This window comes from Lemur catta, chromosome 9 (assembly GCF_020740605.2).
Source record: "Lemur catta isolate mLemCat1 chromosome 9, mLemCat1.pri, whole genome shotgun sequence".
Lineage (NCBI taxonomy): Eukaryota > Metazoa > Chordata > Mammalia > Primates > Lemuridae > Lemur > Lemur catta.
In genome coordinates, this window is record NC_059136.1 from 66,608,744 (window position 1) to 66,628,935 (window position 20,192).

Genomic DNA, 20,192 nt, shown 5'->3' on the forward strand with positions numbered 1-20,192 from the left:
TTTTGATTTAATTTAAAGTATCTGAACTTTGGGTAATGCTAATTTGCATGGCATAAAAATACATTAGTAATAAAACAACTGCTATTATCAGAATGTTTTTTAAAATGTGTGTTTTACCAAAGTAGCAAGCTCATAAGAAAAGGTATATTCATCACACAATGATATAAATTTTGACTTTGGACCTCTAAGTACTAATTCTTAATGCTCTGCATTTCACTGAACTTTTGTTACTAGAAGGTCCTAGGAATTCCACCTCAGGGTCTGTCTCACTTAATGACCGAGAGAACTGAAACTTGGCAAAGTTTCAGTAATGTTTTCAAATAGATCTCAACTACTAGAGTTGAATTAGAATCAAGGTCTCCTGACTTGATATTCTAGTGCTCTTTCCATAGTTCTGTGGCCTGTTAAGAACTGGGTTCACAGCAGGAGGCTAGCAAAGCTTTATCTGCATTTACAGCTGCTCCCCATCTCTCACATCATGGCCTGAGCTCTGCCTCCTGTCAGATCAGTAGCAGCATTAATTCTCATAGGAGCATGAACCCTACTGTAAATTTCACATGCAGGGGATCTAGGTTGCGCACTCCTTATGAGAATCTAATGCCTGATAATCTGAGGTGGAGCTGAGGCAGTGATGCTTTGCTGGAGACTGGCTGCAAATACAGATTATCATTAGTGGAGAGGGTTGACTACACAGAGAACATAATAAATCAATTGCTTGCAGACTCATATCAAAACCCTATCAGTGAGTGGCAAGTGACAATGTAATAATAACTGAAATAAAGTGCACTATAAATGTAATGCACTTGAATCATCCTGAGACCATCTCCCCCACCCATGCCCATTGTCCGTGGAAAAATAGTCTTCCATGAAAACAGTCCCTGGTGCCAAAAAGATTGGCGACTGCATAGTTTGTTACTATGGCAGTTTTTTCATACATATTTAAGATTTCAAAGACATGTTCAAGACGGTGACATGGTTCCTGAAGCACAGGGACATGTCCTGTTTGTTTTTGTATAGCCAGTGCTTAGCCCTGTGCCAGGCACAGAGCTGGCGTTTTTCAAATGAAAGGTTTAATGAGTGTCTTTCCTGGGTAACTTTGGGAAAAACACTTTATCTTCCCAATTCTCACTTTCCTAATGCATAATGTGGAACAATACTTGCTTTGATTATTTTTTAGACTGTTTTTAATGATTAAATTAGATAACTGTGCCAAAAAAGACACTGAAAACTGAAAAGCTAGATAAGATTTACTTTTTCATGGTCAGAACATTCAATAGTGCCTACATCTGGGACTCCATAACATTTTCTTTAAACTGTGATATTAGCCAACTTAGAGCCTACTAATCAGTTTAGTTTAGTCCTAGGAATTACATAGTAGATTAATATTCATGTTATATAGTAGCTATATTTATTGCTATAATAGACAATATTTATTTAATTCCATGGGTATTTTTGCTTATTAACTTACATATGCCTAGCTTTTGGTCTTACCTTTAATAATGAACTAGCTACCCACAGATATAGTTAAGATGAGCGTTAAGACCTGAGCATATGTGAAGATTTCCTACACTCTGGTCTTCCACTTGGTATTTATGCAGTTAATTAATGTAAAATTGCCTGTAGCGAAATGCAACCTTATGCTAATTATGTCACAGGAACAGATTATTGCAAGGAGAATTGTTCAGAGAAAACTCTCAATAGGACAAAAATTCATGCTTTAAAACATAAAATCTTAAATCTACATTTAAGAAAATGAAATCACCTTTTTATTTACTAAAGAAATAGATTTTGCGTAGTAGTTCTTAAATTTATGTACTTTTCTTTTTTCTTTTTTTTAAATTTTTTTGAGACAGAGTTTTGCTCTGTTGCCAGGGCTAGAGTGCCATGGCATCAGCCTAGCTCACAGCAACCTCCAACTCCTGGGCTCAAGCGATCCTTCTGCCTCAGCCTCCCGAGTAGTTGGGACTACAGGCATGTGCCACCATGCCTGGCTAATTTTTTTCTATATATATTTTTAGCTGTCCAGATAATTTCTTTCTATTTTTAGTAGAGATGGGGTCTCGCTCTTGCTCAGGCTAGTCTTGAACTCCTGACCTCGAGCAATCCTCCCACCTCGGCCTCTCAGAGCGTTAGGATTATAGGCATGAGCCACCACGTCCGGCCTACTTTTATTTTTTCTACCCTTCCCTACCCTATGGTTAGAATGGCTCCATGAATTCTGAAAATACTCATGAAGGAGATCCCAGAGTTAGGTCTAAATGCCTGAGCTGGACCTCAGCAGTATTTTCTTCTACTTACGTGGGAAAAACTAAGCCAGCCCTGTTGTACAACTCTAGGGGCACTGTTTACATAGAAAACAGCCCTTACTTCTGTCTTCTCATACCTTTGTTCATGCTGTTTTCTATACATGGGATGCTCTCTTGTGTATGCCCTTATGTTTCTTTTATTTCTATTATTTTGTGTGAATGTGAGAGAGAGACAGGGTCTCACTCTGTCACCCAGACTGCAGTGTAGTCACTGGTGTGATCACAGCTCACTGCAACCTCCAACTCCCAAGCTCAAACAATCCTCCTGGCTCAGCCTCTCAAGCAGCTGGGAGTACAGGCATGTGCCACCACGCCTGGCTAATTTTTACAAATTTTTGTAGCGATGCGGTCTTGCTGTGTTGCCCAGATTGGTTCTGAACTCCTGACCTCCAGTGATCCTCCTGCCTCAGCCTCTCAAAGTGCTGGGATCACAGGCACGGGCCACCACTCCAGGCCTTGCCCTTACATTTCTGTTTGTCAAAATTCAATCTTTCAAAGTCTATCTTAACAGTCACCTTCTCTAAGAAACTGTTTCTTAAACCCAATCCAAATATGTGCTCTCTCACCTTTGAAATATTATAGCACTTGTTTATACATTTCTGGTGGAATGTCATTTTGCCTAAGCTATTTATATATGTCTTAGATTCTCAATAGAATATAACTTCATTGAGCAAGAATTTATTTTTATGTCCACACAGTTTTTAACATATAGATGATCAGTTTTTAACATATAGATGATTTATAAATGAATAGAATGGAACAGAATTAAACTATCAAGGTTTATATTCTTATTCTAGGTTTGTCACCACCAATAACTGTTAGTGGGTAATGGACCTGAAGTTACCAATTATTTTTCATAAAATTTGTAAGTAAAATCAATCTGAAATAAATGAATGCAATTTTCAGGGTAATAAAAAAGCCCTAAGTTCAAAAATTGAATATTACTAGAATAGAAATGGCTACTTCCCACAAATAGATTGGCTTTCAGCTAAATTTGAGATATTAGGTTTACAGGGCATTAAAAATAGCCTATGAAGTCTCCTTGATTAGCGTCTGAAGGGCAAAGTACTATACTCACATATGTAGGCGGACGAGATCAACTTTGCTGCATCCTATGGGGGCTCACAGTCTGGCCAAAGTGGTGCAATAACATATTTCATAAATATGATTGCCTTTACGGCCTGTCCTTTTGGCCAATACACAGTAAAAAGATGACCAAAGTTGAATGAAAGCAGTAAATCCACCTAAAGCTTCTAGGATGTGTGCGTAACTTGCCCCTGACTTTTTGATGGAGGTTCCCAGCTCTGTGTAACATAAAGCCCCAAATAGTGAAAAAACTCCAGCAATGGCCGAAATAATTAGGGAAAGCCCATAGGAGGCACTATTTATCAGAACCCCCTTTGGGAACACAGATATGCCTGAGTCAAATCATATACCCCACTCTGACATAGACGTCCTTCAGTAAAGCGATGTTCTGCTTCATTTGGACTTTTTCTTCTTGTTCCTTGTCTTGCTTGCCTTCTGCTGGTTCTCTAGGTGAGGCATGTTTATCACAGCATATAGAGAACAGACTAGCCATCTTGTGTTGGAATCACACCTGGAGGGGGGTGAGAGGAAAGGAAAATGCTACTACTAAGATTGCACAAGAAGGAAGCAAAGACAATTCTTGGCAACTCTCAAACCAACAGTCAATGTGAAGAGTGGTTAAAGAATACTCATAGAAGGTTCTAATACACTGTCACCAAATGAATACAACGAATGACTTTTTTAATCCTTAGTATTGTAGTAGTTTTATTTTTAGGAAGAACAAATGTGAATTTTATTGAACACATTTTCAGCATGTATGGAACAAAACATACTACCTTTCTTGCTTATTTTCCAATGCTTGCATTCCTGGAAGGCGCCCCAGTTGTTCATTATACATTATTCTTTTAATGACATTTTTAATTTAGTTGCATTTTTCTAGGGGGTTGCAATGGTATCCAGAAGTGAGATTTGTTCTTATATTTTTGCTTTATGTGTTATTTCTGCTGGGTTTAGTATCAATGTTTTAATTGTTTGACAATTATTACTTTTTAACTTTTATTGAGGTAAAATACACATATATAATTTATCATCTTTATCAATTTTATGTATACAGTTCAGTGGTAATGAATACATTTATATTCTTTTTTTTCTTCATCTGCCCTCCCCTCTTAAATGACTTTATTTTTAGCATGGTTCACTCATTCATTTATTCATTTCCACAAGCAGTTAAAGAACTGGAGAGGCATAGGTTCTAGGAATACAAGTGATACAATATAATTCTTGCCCTTAGGGATTTCAGCTTGCTGAGAAAAATTAGAACACAATGTAAAAGATCAGCTGAGCTGCAATAAAGTCATGGAGGAAGCAGCAACTAACTTGCCTCTGCGACTGTGGGAGTGTCTTTGGGTTGAAAATGATGACTCAGAGAGTTCTTCAGGGGCATGAAAGAGGAGGAGAAAGTAGCCTTACCCATGACCTGGCACAGTTTAGGACACAAAGAGGGTGGTACTACGAGTGGAACTTGGAAAGGTAAATGTATGTATAGCTGTGAACTTTAAAGGATTCTTGCCTTTTAGGAGATTGGCCTCTATGCTGTGAATATTTGGGGACCTCTGACAGGTAAATTGACATGGCACAATAAGCCTCTGTCCTAGAAAGATGGAGGAAGCCTAGCATTGAATAACTGGGCATTTCTTTACAGTCATTTAAGAAATTTACCAAATCTTATCAGTTCTACTTTTATAATCTGACCATTCCTACCCCTATCATTGGAGTCAGAGGCATAATCTATGGAATAGTCTCTTAAGTGACTGTCCCTGCTCTTGCCCCTCACTGGTCATCCTCACAGCAGCCTTAGTGATCTTCAAACACATAAGTCACATGACACCATATCATTTCTCTCTTAAATTCATCCAATGGCTTCCATTCCACGCAATGTGAAATCCAAACTTCACCAAAGGCCCTATTCGATTCTGTCCTCTGCATACTACTCTGGCTTCAGCTCCTAGTCCCTTGCCTGCATTCACTACCCTCCAAGAATTCTGACCTCCTTTTGGTCCTGTAAACATGGGAAGCTAGTCCCCCCTGTAGAGCATTGGCCCTTGTTCTGTAAGTGCTCTTTCTCCCAGCCTGTACTTGGCATGCTCTTTCTCTTCATGGGGGGGATTCTCTCAGAGCTCGCTTTTTAAGAAAGTACTGCAATCATTTTTTTTTTAAATCTAAAGTAGATCCTTCTTCCTGCTTTCATAATACTAATCAGTATTGGACAGGATCTTATTCACTTAAATGAATTCATGCATTCCAACTTTGTGTATTGTCTTCCTTTCTCGCTAAAATATAAACACTTTGAAGACAGGGATTTTATCTCTTTTTCATTGCATTCCTACTCCCTAGAGCAGTGCCTGACACATGGTCAGTGTTGACTAGCAATTTCTAGAATGAATGAATAGTGAATTTCGTAAGTATATTCCTTGTGGAGGAGGGGGTACATCAGCAAGAAGTTAAGAAATCTATCAATGTGGATAATGTTGTCTGAGGCAATTGTGGTTTTTTTTTTTTTGTCCCCTTAGCAGAATGTATCCAGGATGTCAGCTAAGCCACTACTTTTAAATCCTTCTTCCTCTGCTACCCCATTGGGAATTTCTGCAATATTTTCTAGCGAAAAATTTAGAATCTCAAAGGATAGATTGGCTTTTGGTAGCTTTAATAGGGCATCCCATGGCTACTGAAAGGAAATTTTCCCCTAAGAGGTACTAAATTCACTATAATTCATTCATTAATATTGCATTATTTTATTACTTTTGAAGTTCAAAGAATATTTAAGGAAATATTTTTGTATACTTTTTATTGAAGTATAATTATGCCAAAATGTTAGTTTACCTGGAAGCAAACATGCAAAAGGTTTTCTCTGAGTCTCTGAGAACAGTCTGTATTTATTAGGCTAAAAAATTCTTCCATCCAGGCCAGACATGACATACGAGTCACTGCAAACTCATTGAACAAAAAGTTAATGGGAAGCAAATTACAGCAGTAAAAAGAAATTTGAAAACAGTTACAGAGACAGTATAGAAATGGTATGGAAAGTGATATAGTACTGATTCCATTTCAGTAAGACAAAAATTAAGGTTTGACAGACTATGCAAAGCACAGGTTCTCCCAGTGAAAGTCCAGAACATGAGGTTACTTGGTTTTATCTTAATAAATCACACAAAAAGACATGATCCACAATATGGAAGTTATTTTTGATTGGTAAAGTGCAGGAAAATAAGCCCATATTATTTATATCCAGTCTATTTATATCTTTTCTAAACAATCAGAGCATCTGATCGTTTAAACCACACCCTCACTCTCTAACCCCATCAAAAATCAGTAAGAACTATGCATTTGAAAGATGACTGAAGGCTTCACAGAACAAGTATATCAGATACACCCACTTGGTTTTTTAAGAAAAGCTATTAGAAATTCCAGAAAGAAAAGGTGTACTCCTTGTACTTTTTCTCTCTGTTCAAACAATCGGGGAGTTGTGTTTGGTAACTGACAGAAATAGTCAAACTTCCTTCTCTGGGGGAAAATCCAGTCAGGCTCTCTCAGTCCCATCTAGTTTGAGTCTGCCATCAGCTAAGTCAGATAGCAGTCTTAGGTCAACAGGAAAGTTCTTTGATTTCCTGAAGTTTTTTTCTGAGGCTTGACCTGAGGAAAGCACAGCTTCTGCCCATGACATGATTGGAAAGCCCAGAGCATTGTGTCTAATTGCTGGGTATTGTTTTAATAAACAGGGCATACAGAATCTTGCATCTGTGGACAGAAAAATCCCAACTCTGAAATAGCTAAAAGAGAAGCCTTGAGCAAGTGCACTCGCCATGGTTAGGTTACAGTTTGGTTTTTATACATTTCAGGGAGACAGGAATTTACAGGTAAAATCACAAATCAATACATTGGTTTGGCCCGAAAAGACAGGACATCTCAGCTTACAAGTCATAGGTAGGTTTAGGGATTCTTTAGCTGACAATCGGCTGAAAGAGTTAGGCTTTGTCTAAAAGGCCAGAAAGGAAATTCTTAAGTTAAGATAAAGGTATGGACACTCTGGGAGGTCCAGACAGGAGGATCTCTGGAGTTGAGAGAAGAATCTGCTAGGATGATTGAGTTAAGATGATTGGGGCCTTCTATCTTTCCTGTGATGTTAAGGCTATACCTGGAATCAGGTTGGGAAGTAAACCACACTATATTTGATTAACAAAACCTGTTTAGTGAGATTTTACCATTTCTAAGCATGACTCACTAGGCCCTCTTAGGAAGGAATTTTTGGGCAAAAGAAAAAATCAGAGTTCAGTCCTCACATCTATACTTAGGGAGAAGTAGTATGAGAGGGTGGTTCTGGTTTAGGACAGGAAATAAAGAAAGAAAAGGGGATCTGATTTTTCCAAATAGTAAATGGTTATGGTCAGTGAAGGATTTTGCCAGTGTGAAGAAGAGCAGTTGTCAAGTTATTTCCTTAGGATCTAAAGCCATCTTCTCTTACCTGGCAAATGATGTACTGGCCTTCTTGTTTTTTTTTCTGAAGCTTCAGCTCAGTCTTAGTACTACTGGCTTGACTTCTAGAAGCCAAACTCCTTTGGTGACTGCTAAATAGGGTTACTATTGCTCAAGTACTCAGAAGTGCACTAGTGCTATTCCCTAATGACTATTTTGCATATGCACAAGATGAAAGAGATATCAATAAAAAGGGAGGCTCCTAAAATAAATTTAGTTGAAGTCATTTGTTTTTTCTTTTTTCCTCTGTTGTTAAAGAGATACTAATTTTTAAAGAGTTCATCTGAAAAGATTAGAAATAATAGGTATTGATCATTTCTTGCCATGAGGAAGCTGCTAATTTCATATCCTGTGCAAGAGTTTATCTTTTTAAGAGCAGTATTATTAAGTAGATAGCGAGGGATTCTGGGTCTCCTAGGGACAAAAGTGGGTGCTGTTGCTTTGGTACAATCGCCCCACCTGGGAATAAGGCCCCCATCTTGGTCCTGCTCCACCCTAATCTCACCAGGGGTTGCCATACCTGGGGAGTAGGGAATACCCTATGAATCTGCCTATCAGCTTAGTGCACCAGCTGCAAAAGAATGCAGAGGACTCTCCAGCACACGGGCCAAGCAGTGTAGGTACCACAGAGTCCAGAAATTGACCTAGAATAACCTGCATGCGTAGTAATGCAACTCCCAACTGTCCAACGTGGTTCTGTGGTGATGTTTGAGCCACTAGGGAGGTTCCAATCAGGGCACTATGAAACAAGATGCAGACCACAACCAAGTCCCTTTTTGCACCTTTCCTTTTGCTCTCCCTTTGCTGCGACAATAGGTCCAGTCATCTGTGGTGTATGTATCACGGTCTATAAACCTATATCTTGCTCTTGCCCTATAATCCTATCATTCTTTCCTCAATAAACCTCATTTTTGTGCTTGCCTTATTTTGGTGCAACTGGTCATTCTTCGACCATGGGCTCACCAAGAACCGACATTTCAGACTGAAACCTGACAGTATTACATTATTAACTATTGACCAGCTTAACTATTGTTAGAGAGCATTCTTCTTAAAGCACCACATTTTTTTTCTGTTACAAAACGAATACCTGCTCATTATAGAAACAAATTTAAATACAGATAGTTTAAAATATTAAAATAAAATGATCATAATCTCAATACCTAGAGATCGTTGTTAAGTTTTTTGTACTTTCTACACATAGTACATAGATAATTTATAGATTTTGAATCACAGTGTATATATATTTTGTAAACTCACAGTTTTCACTAAATATATTCCATTCACTTTTTAAGGACATTAAGTGTTTTTCTACAATTCCATGGTAAGGATGTATATATATTCTATTATGGAGGTATGCTATAGTTTATTTAACAATATTCAAGTAATATCAGTTGACAAGCACTCTGCTAGGCTTATTGAAAGTCACTGTAAATAAGACATGATTTTTGTCCTCAAGGAGTTTATAATCTGGTGGGGTATACAGACAAATCAGCAGGCAACTGCAAGATAGGAAGTTAAAACCGTGATGGGTTGGGTTTTTTCTATTGGTGCTACAACACACAAACTTAGAGGCTTAGAACAACACAGTTTTTTTCTGTTCCAGTTCTGGAGGCCAGAAGTCTGAAATCAGTTTTACTGGGCTAAAGTCAAGGTCAGCAGGGCTGGTTCCCTTTGAAGGTTCTAAGGGGGAATCAGTTTCCTTGCCTTTTCCAGCTTCTAGAGCTGCGTTCCTTGCATTTTTGGCTCCTGGTCCATTTCTTCATCTTAAAGATAGCAGCATGGGGTCTTCAAATAGTTCTTTGTTGCCTTGGTCACAGGCTTTCTTTCTTTGATAATAAAATCTCTCTCTCCCTCCCTCTTTAAGGATACTTGTGATTACATTTAGATCCCACTCCAAAAACTCAGGATAATCTCCCTATCTCAAGATTTTGCCATATGAAAATTCACAGACATTTCTCAACAGAAGACATACAAATGCCCAACAGGTATATGAAAAAGTGCTCAATATCACTAGAGAAATGCAAATCAAAACCACAATGAGATACCATCTTACCCCTTCAGAATGTCTATTATTAGAAAGACAAAAAAATAACAGACGTTAGGGAGGATTCGGAGAAAAAGGAGCTCTTATACACTATTGGTGGGAACGTAAACTAGTATAGCCACTGTGGAAAGCAGTAGGGGGATTTCCAAAAGAACTAAAAATAGGCTGTGTGTGGTGGCTCATTCCTGTAATTCTGGCATTCTGGGAAGCCGAGGTAGGAGGACTCCTTGGGGCCAGGAGTTCAAGACCAGCCAGAGCAACACAGTGAGATTCCATATTCTTAAGAAATAGAAAAATTAGCTGGGCATGGTGGCGCATACCTGTAGTCCCAGCTACTCCGGGGGGCTGAGGCAGGAAGATGGCTTGGGCCCAGGAGTTTGAGACTGCAGTGAGCTATGATTGAGCTACCGCACTCTAGCCCAGGCAACAGAGCGAGACCTTGTCTCAAAATAAACAAAAAGCTAAAAATAAAATTGCCATTTGATCCAGCAGTCCCACTAATGGGATTTACCCAAAGGAACATACATCAATCTATCAAAGGGATGTCTGCACTTGCATGTTTATTGGAGCACTATTCAAGATAGCAAAGACAAGAAATCAGCCTAAGTGTCCATCAACAGATGAATGGATAAAGAAAATGTGGCGTGTGCGCGCACACACACACGCACACACACACACACACACACACACACACACACACACACACAATGGAGTACTATTCAGCCATAAAAAGGAATGAGATCATGTCATTTGCAGCAACATGGATAAAACCAGAGGTCATTAAGTGAAATAAGCCAGACAAAAAAAGACAAATGCCACATGATCTCACTTATATGTTGGAGCTAAAAATGTGAACACATGGAGGTAGAGAGTAGAAAACCAGATAACAGAGACTGGAAAGGGTGAGCAGGGGCGAGGGGAGGATGGAGAGAAGTGGGTTAAAGGGTACAAACCTACAGTAAGACAGAAGGAATGAATTCAATGTTGATAGCAGAGTAGGATGACTATACCTAACAAAAATGTGTTGTATTCAGGCGATGGACATCCTGAATATCCTGACTTGATCACTACACACTAGATACCTGTAACAAAATTTTAAATATTAATGGATATTGGCAAATTCTCTCCTAAGAGTTTATATCAATTTACACTCACATCAATAGCTTAAGTTATTTATGGCCAGACTTCTTGGGAGAGCTGTCTGCAGCAAATCTCACTTTTGCATGTCGCTTGTCATTCTCTATTCACTCCTCAGCTCATTTCATCTGGCTTCTGTCACAACCACTTCCCTAAAATTGCTCTTGCCAAAAATGACTAACACACCCTCCTATTTTCTAAATCCAGAGGAAGCTTTTCAGTTCTCCCCCCATTTGATGTGGTTGACCACTCTCTTCTTTTCCAATGATTCTGTTCCCTTTTGTGATACCAGACATCCCTGCATCCTGGTCCTCTCCTGCTGGAGTGCTTTAGGTACTGTTCTAACTCCAGGTTCAGTCTGAGCCTTCTCATCTTACTACTGTACACCCTTTCCCCGATCTACCTCATCCCACTCTGTGGTCTTAATTGTCACCTAGACATCAGTGCTCCCAAAGTCAGCCCTTTCTTTTGAACTTGAAATTCACTTCATACTAGACCTGCTGACTGGCATGCCCCATAGGAAACTCCATGTTCCAGAACCGAATTTGATTTCCTTCTTATGTTTCCTTTCTTAGCAAAAATACCAGCTATCCAGATAAGCTTAACTCTTCTGTCCTTCACTTGCTCCTCTCTTTACTATTGAAGCCCCCACCATTTATACAATTAATCACAAGATTCTACCTCCAAAATATTCTTGTTTTCAGTCTAACAACTTTTTCCATCCCCATTGCACTATGTTTCAGATCAACAGCATCTCTTTACCAGATAACTGCATCAGCCTAAACATTCATCTGGTATTTAAAAAGTAAATCCTGCCAGGCATGGTGGCTCATGCTTGTAATCCCGGCACTTTGGGAGGCCGAGGTGGGAGGAATGATTGAGGTCAGGAGTTTGAGGCTAGCCTGAGCAACAACCTGAGATCCCATCTTTATAAAAATTAAAAAAAAATTAGCTGAGTATGGTGGTGCATGCCTGTAGTCCCAGTTACTGAGGTGGGGAAATTGCTTGAGCCCAGGAGTTTGAGGCCATAGCACTGCACTCTAGCCTGAGGAGCAGAGTGAGACCCTGTCTCAAAAACAAACAAACAAACAAACAAACAAACAAAAAAACCCAAGAAGTAACTCCACCTAAGTCACTTGTTGGCTTAATATACTTTCTTGGTCAGAAAAGGAAATTCCAGAGCAAGTCTCTTCCTGTGCTAGTGGGAGGAAGAAAAAAGACAAGGTTGGAGGGACCTTGATTCTGAGACCTTTCAATTTTCTAAAGCACTCAGCATGTCCGTGTGCCATATTTTGGGGAATCATCTTCTGCACCCCAACAGTACCCTGAATACAATACTGGAGCAGAGAAAAGACATTAGGTGAAAACTCAAACACTTTCAATCAACTATGTACATAGTTAATAAGGTTTCAATATTGGATGACATGATCCTTAAATCAAGGGATTTTGGTGCACACAGTGCTTTGCACTAGATTTCATAAGCAGAGTGTGAGCAATACCCATTTAATATTTTAAGAGAGGAGGCACGCCCCATTTTAATAATCTAATGTACTTGTAGCAAAAAAAGAAGTGATTTAAAAACTGACCTGGAAATAGAGATCATCTGGGTTAAATTGTAGATTCCATATTTTTTTTATGTGAAACACTTGAAAAATTTCAATTATATTCATTAGTGATTAGATGAATGATTGCACCTAAATAGTGATGAGCTTTGTCAGGTTGAGGGGAAGAGGCTTTGTGGCATTTTGTAGACCTTGTGCTTGGCCCAGCACCATTCAACATTTTAATTAATAGCTTGGATGAAATTATAAAAGGTAGGTTTGTCAAATTTGTGAATGGCAAGCTGGAAGAGTCCAGATTTAGGAATAAAAAACATTTTGAATGTCTGGACTAGGGTGCATTTAAAAAATTAAGAGGGATAAAGGCAAATCGTTATATATGGGCCTAAAAACCCAACTTACTTCCTTGAACATAAAAAAGGAGAAGGCAAAACAACACAGGTATAAAGACAAAGGATTTGTTAGTAAACATCAATTCAACAATGACATGTGACTGCTAAAAATGGGCTTTTATTATCTTATTTAAGTATAAGGGAGGAAATATTCCAACTATGTTGGTAAGACCTGACTAGGAGCATTGTGTTCAGTTATGCCACCATACTTTGAGAGGAATACAGACCTTGCTTCTTAAATAACCATTGAAGGAAATAGTAATTATTCTGAAGCAGAAAAAAAAAACCCATCAGAAACAGGAAAGTTGTTTAGAAATACATAAAATGCTGTCATATGGAGGAGGGATTAGATTTACCCTATAAATTATCCCAAGGTTTGGAACCGGGACCAATAGATATATACTACAGGGAAATAGATTTTTAAATCAATGTATGAAATTACTGATAGTACTGTTTGGAGATGAAATAAATTGCCTGAAGAGGCAGTAAACTCCCCTTTATCAAAAGAAGTGTTTAATCATGAGCTAACTGTCTATTAACAGTTTTACATTAAAGGAATTTGAAGGACCAGATGCATCCTTGTTCCTTTCAACTCATTCATTAATTATATGACATCGAATTTTAAATAAGTAAGACATAAGTAACAAAAATAAAGGCAATGTAGAAAAATTTCCAGGAAAAGTATGAGAAGCAATAGGTCAGGCAAAGAAATTTTGTTTTTAAAGGAAATCTGGGTGTTTGAAGTTGAAAAGAAGTGATCCGGTAGAGAGAGAGAAAAAGCAAGTGGTAGTTTGGGAACTAGGCTCTTTGAGATGGGAGGTCTGATTTTAGAGAAACACATTTCTGAAACTAATGAGATGCTTGTTAGGAGCTAAGCATGAAGGTTTACTGATTTTCATTCTTTCCCAATTGGCTGTAATTTGTTTTCATAAGTTAGAAAACTGAGTATTTGACTGGGGGGGTGTTGAGGATGGGCAGAGGATTAATGCTGGAGGGAAATAAAAACTGGCCCCCACTGCTTGATACTATTGCTGCAACACCCCAGTCTTTCATAGTTTTGCAAATTTCTTTCACATAACTCTCTGCACAACTTGGTTTTGCTTCTTGTATTGCTCCTCCTATATCAGCCTGACTCTTCTGCTGCCATAATTCAAGTGTTTGTCCTTTTTGAAGATCTTCCTTCAAGAACTGAGTTGTAGATTCTAATCTATTTATCCGATTATCATATTTAAGTGAAACAGTCTTTCCAAATTGCAAAACATGACTAAAATTGTTTTGGGAATTCAAATTGGATGCAAAACAAAAGTAAAATTTTCTAATGAAACTTCAGTTCAAAGTCTGTCAATTCTGAAGACAAGTATGGCATTCAGACATCAGGAAACAGATCTGTCAACCTAAAGAGAAATTATTTTATGCACAAATCTGGCAGGGGTGGTGAACACATGACGTCGGGGCCACATGTGGCCTTCGGGATACCTGAGTGCGGCCTTTTCACAGAATCCAAATTTTACAGAACAAATCCTTTTAATAAAGGGCAGCACTGTCTTAAAATACGCTGTAAGGAATATCTCTAGCATTATCTATCTACTTGATTAACTATCTAGTTAAAAGATAAGATTATTAGGTCCCCTCCTGCAGAGACTGATCTTAATCTGTCATTCTCCTACTTCTATGATCGTTTGCACCTTCATACACTATGATTTTCTTAATAATAATTAGTCTTTTTATTTGAATATTACAAAATGAAACTTTATATATTTTTATAACAGCACTTAGCATATGTAGAAGCTCATTTTCAAACTGAATATCATTAAAAAATAATTTTCAAATTCTTGCTAAATATTGTTCCAGAAGTTCTGAGCCCAAAGCCCAGTCTCTTTTTGTTAACAAGGGAGATAAAAAGGTGCTAATACAAAATTGAGACATTCTCCTTTACTTAATTAGAAGGTTCAAAAAGAACTTCTTTACTATATGACTCAAATGTTATTTAGTGCTGTGTCTACATTAATTGCCTAAAATAATCCCACTTACTATTAGCTGTACTTGTACTACATTTTGGGAAAAGTGATTTAAAGGAAACATCTTTTCCCCTTCTCCAGCTTTCATTCCATGGAGCTATTCATTAAAGAGTTGTTTAGAAAGTGCCTATTCTATGCCAGACCCTGTCTTATGACTGGTCATATGCAGCTTCATCTTCCCCTAAACATCACTGCTATGAAGGATGGGAGCTCATCATCTTGATCCCTGACACCATCTCCTTATTCATCAATGTTATTACTCATGTGGAAAGTTTGCAGAGCTGTGATGATGGATGGCTACATGTGTGTCTTCCGTATAGCAAATTGTAGGAGAAAGTGGCTGGTAAGCACATAGCTATAAGCACGTGATAGATTACAAGTTTTTAGATCTCTGTAGAAACTGCAAAGAGCAGGCAAAGTTCATTTTATCAATCCAGATATCTCACGTCTAATCGATTAAAAGTCAATTTGAGGCCATCAATATGCAAAATAATCTTCTTTTTAGAATATATATAGAGAAAAAGAAAAGCCTCCAAAAGAAGTTTTTTTCTCTACTTATTATTTCCCAAATTAAATCTTTATCTTAGCACTTTTTAAAATTTAACAGATTACTCATATGTTTACCTTTCATTTTTCCCTATTGATTTCCACATTTCTTAAAGGTACGGTAAGTGGTACTACAGGTTAATGTCAAGCTCCAAAACAGAGATTAAAATAATTATTGTATATTTCTAATAAAATATTTAATCGCCTCAATCCCATCTCATTGCTTTTACTCTTATTCAACTTTTTTTCAGGTTGTGGGTCTGGTGCTTCTTAAAAGTTTGTACTTCCAAATTTATCCTGTATCTCACTTTTTGCTGACTTTGCTAAGCAGTTTCAGAAAAGGGCTATTATTCCTTGTAGGTTTTCATTTAGTAGTATAACCCGTCAACCTAAAAAAGAGCTTACACTGTACTTTTATGGGTTTAAACTTGGTGTGAAGAAGTTAAGAAAATAGAAAAGGGCAGCCCAGATATTACACAACAATTAAAAAGAACGAGTTAGATCTATATCTGATCTGTAAAGCTGTACATGCTGTATTATTAAGTGCAAAAAGCAGGTTGCAGTACGATGTATTACAGTGATAATAACATTATTAAGAAAAGACTCGGTAGCAAATAAGCATATACTTTAAATATGAGCAGGAAGAAGGGTGCAGAAGGATATACATCAGGCTGTTAACTCTGGTTAGCTTGCTTGTTAGTGACAGTGGGGAAGGTTGAGGTTAACAGTGGGGGCAGATAACCAGTATTTAAAGATTTATTTTTTTTTTTACATACTGTGTATTGTTTTACCTTTGAAACAACTTTTTAAAAAAGAATTCATAAATAAAGCTTTAAAATGTAATGTGACTAACACAGTTTAAAATGAATAACCCTTTGGGGAACATCTGAATCCAGGATTATAGGCTAGGAATGCTGTACTGTTTCTGGTATATAAAGGGTATATACTTAATAAAGTCAAACTGCATTTTAGACAAGTAATAAATAATCCATCAAGAAAGTGAGTGTGAAAATAGCTTCCATCAGAAACACATCATACCTTAAGACACTGTTATGGACAAGAAGAGTAATTATTACACTTTAAAAAATAGTTTCGATGAACAAAAGTGATATAAAAAATTGAACTATGTAGCAGAATGCAAGCTTTTTACTTATATTAATTTAAAAAATATGGCAATATCACACAAGAAGACTAGTATTTACTCAAAGCAGATTCTTCAGTAAAGCCTCCAATTCTCATGTGGATTTTATAAAAATATCAAGGCAACAGAGATATAAATATCCTTTTATAAACCAACTTTTTTCTTGTAAAAGACTCATAAGCTTTTATTCTGAAGTAAATTTAAAGATGGTGACCTAGAAGATACAAGTACTTCTGGGTAAGGCTGAAGACCCATTTGTTTGTTATCTTTCAACTTTTGTACTATAACTTTAGCAAATTCTTCTCCTTGGATGTCAGTGGTGTCCAGTAATTGTCTGACTTTTGAAGTCCTTGTAGGTTTGGTACTAATAAGTTCATAGTCCTCCTTCATGATCAAGTCTCTGGACAGAAGGGCGTCCAGCGACTGGTTAAGGCAGGCTTCTGTCATTTGGTTCACAATGTCTTCCCTTTTGCTCTGAATCCACTGTTGGGCTAAACCAGGCTGCAGACGCTCTGGAGAAGAGCAAAGAATGAATGATTAAAAAGGCGAGGACAGATAGATAGCAATGAGTAAAATTACATGAAAAAGAAATAAGGCATAAAACCTAACTTTCTTGTGATAGTGCCAATATGGAACACCAGTATTTTGGGGGACACTGTTATTTTTCAGGAAACATTCAGAAGGTCAGGTTATCTCTCCCCTTACCACTCAGAAAATGCACTGCCTTTTATATGCTATAAATCTTGGGCCAAAACCCATTTTTTAAGTTTTTGTTTTTAGGTCTGTTTTTTTTTCCCAAATATAAAGTATATCTACATATTTTTTAAATAAACAAAAATTTTACCTTTAGTAACATTAAGCAAAACCTCCTCTCATTTCTCCCTCCCTAGTTAGATATTCATGGAATACCATTTGTGCCATTATTACATATCAGCATTCTCATCTTCTGGGATTTGAAGTACTTTCCTACTTAAGAAGGTATGCATTTATCATATTGAGGAAATAAAGACAAACCTTAACATATGGCAAATCTACTGAACATTTATTTGTGAGATAAATGGCGTAATTTACAAACTGTTTTATAGTAAATATTTACCTGAATTTCCCTCAGCTAAGAGTGAATTTATTATTGCTGTAGAGTATGGAATAGTCTTATCACAGAATGTCACCTTTTGAGATGCCGAAATGGTAGTATCCCAACTGTGATTTACTGAACAGGGATGCGGCTTCGCAGAAGAATAGTCCTGAGCTTTTCCTATAAAACACAACATCTTCATTAGGGGGAGAACAGTCCTTAGATACTCCTATTAGCTAAAATATCAACATTTGAGCATAGAGAAGGTAGGCTTCAATGTATTTAGTTTGTCACTGCTATTAAAGATGGTTAAGAGACCTAATTCTGCAACTAAGCATTTTTTAAAACAAAAAAGGGTTTATACAGAATGTTACTATAACTTCTATATGTGATTTTCTGTCCTACGTAAATTATAAATCATGGAATTTTCCTTCTTCACACAGTCCCACATTTCTCCTTGTATATCTTCTTATTCTGTACTTTCAATGTATCCTCTGAATATATCTATGACATGGGTTTTTCTACTTTCTCCTCTGGCCATCCTACTCAACCTCATGGCCTTTATCATCACCTCTATTCCCAAATCCACATAATTACACTTTCTGTCTTCATTCAACATTCTTACATTTTCAAAAGGCCTCTGGACATCACCTTCATATGCACTGCTAGTATTAGGTCATCAAATCTGAAATGTCTGATTTCAAATTAAAAATGTAGTTTATGATATCTCAAACAAGAAGCAGTAAAATTAATCAAAGTATGTGCCTAAATGGTAGCTCATGTATGCCAGCAGTGAATAAGCCAGGGAAGAAGCCTGGAGAGCGAGTAGCAATGAAATCATCAAAGGCATCTTCCACAGCTTGTTGAGAATTGAATATTTTTCCTTGCATGAAGTGGTCCAAAGCCTAGAAGAAGTGGTAGGCAGTTGGTGCAAGGTCTGGTGAATACGGTGGAAGACAGAGAGTTTCCAAGTCCAGCTTCTATAGTTTGAGCCATGTTTGTGCAACAGTATTGTCTTGGAAGAGCATTGGTCTGTCTCTATTGACCATCTCAGCTGCTTAATCACAAGCATCCTCATCATTTCATCCAACTGGTTGCAGCAGACATCCGCTTTAATCGATTGACCAGATTTCATGAAGCTGTGGTGGATACCAGCGCTGGACCACCAAACACACACCGTTAGCTTTTTTGATGAATGTTTGGTTTTGGACTGTATTTCAGTACTTCATTTTTATCCAACCATTGTGCCTAACGCTTGCAATTGTCAAAAGAATCCATTTTTCATTGCACATAACAATACGGTGTAGAAGTGGTTTGCCTTTGTGTTGTGACAGCAAAAAAAGGCAAGCTTCAAGACGATTTATCTTCTGATGTTCATTTAATTCATGTGGAATCCATCTATCCAGCTTCTTTACCTTGCCCATTTGTTTCAAATGGTCCAATATTGTTGGAATAGTAATGTCAAACATTGCTTCTAATTCACACATAGGTAAATATGGATTTTCTAACACTACAGCTTTCAGCTCATCATTATCCACCTTGATCTCAGGTCTCCCACGTGGCTCATTTTTAAGATTAAAATAACCAGAATGGAATTTCTCAAACAATCGACATACTGTGCATTTATTAGCCACATCCTTCCCAAATACTTCATTGATATTTCAGGCAGTCTGTGCTGCTTAGTTCCATGATGGAACTCACATTAAAAAATAACACAAATTTTTGACTTATCCATGGTTTCACAAAAATTGCCGTAAAAAAATTACAAAGATAATCACAAGCCAAAGTGTACATTTGAAAGAAGGAGGATGTACCTTCACAATAAAAAAAAAAAAGAAAAAAAATCCAAGAAGTGTCAAAGTGAAATGTCAGAGATAGCAACTGTCAAAACTTAGTACTTAAGGAAATCGGACATTTCCTACTTAATAACCTTGATACCTCAAATTAAAAAAAATTAGAAACTTAATTATTCATCAAAATTATAAAACCTGTTTCAAACTTCTATTTCTGTTAATTGCACTAATGTTCTCCCAGTTACCAGGCTTGACAACTTATTCAGCTTTACCTCCTGTTTCCTCCCTTCCCTCCTCCAAGTGCAAAGTTACAGAGTCCTACGGTCAACTTCTCCGTGACATCTCTCATACCACCCCTCCCCCTTTTTATTCTGCCTCAGTTCTCATAATTACTCACTGGCACTACAGTTAATAGTCTCCTAACTGGTCTCCCCATCTCAAGTCTCCTTTTCCTTCACAATATCCTACAAATTCCAATCAGGATGAATCTTCCTAAAGCAAAAAATTTTATCATGTCACACACCCTTCATCAAAAATTTGCAATAGTTGCTCCCTTCTCAAATAAAAAAGCCCAAAGAGTTAGCCAAGTGTAGAATTTATGATGACTTCACCCTACTTATCTTTT

General features: G+C 37.4%; 1 protein-coding gene and 1 long non-coding RNA gene across 2 annotated transcripts in view; one reads left to right on the forward strand and one right to left on the reverse strand.

Annotated features, from left to right (window-relative positions):
• LOC123645003 overlaps positions 1-20,192 on the forward strand; it is a 108,289-nt gene that overhangs the window by 63,800 nt on the left and 24,297 nt on the right. The window lies entirely within an intron of this gene.
• The window catches only part of RIPK2 (receptor interacting serine/threonine kinase 2), a 37,269-nt gene continuing 30,173 nt past the window's right edge, over positions 13,097-20,192 (reverse strand). Inside the window, exons 10-11 of the mRNA XM_045561472.1 lie at positions 17,796-17,954; positions 13,097-17,211 (exon numbers count right to left, since the gene is read on the reverse strand). Of these exons, the coding sequence (XP_045417428.1) occupies positions 16,874-17,211; positions 17,796-17,954 (497 nt within the window). The 3' untranslated portion in view covers positions 13,097-16,873. The remainder of the gene's footprint in view (positions 17,212-17,795; positions 17,955-20,192) is intronic.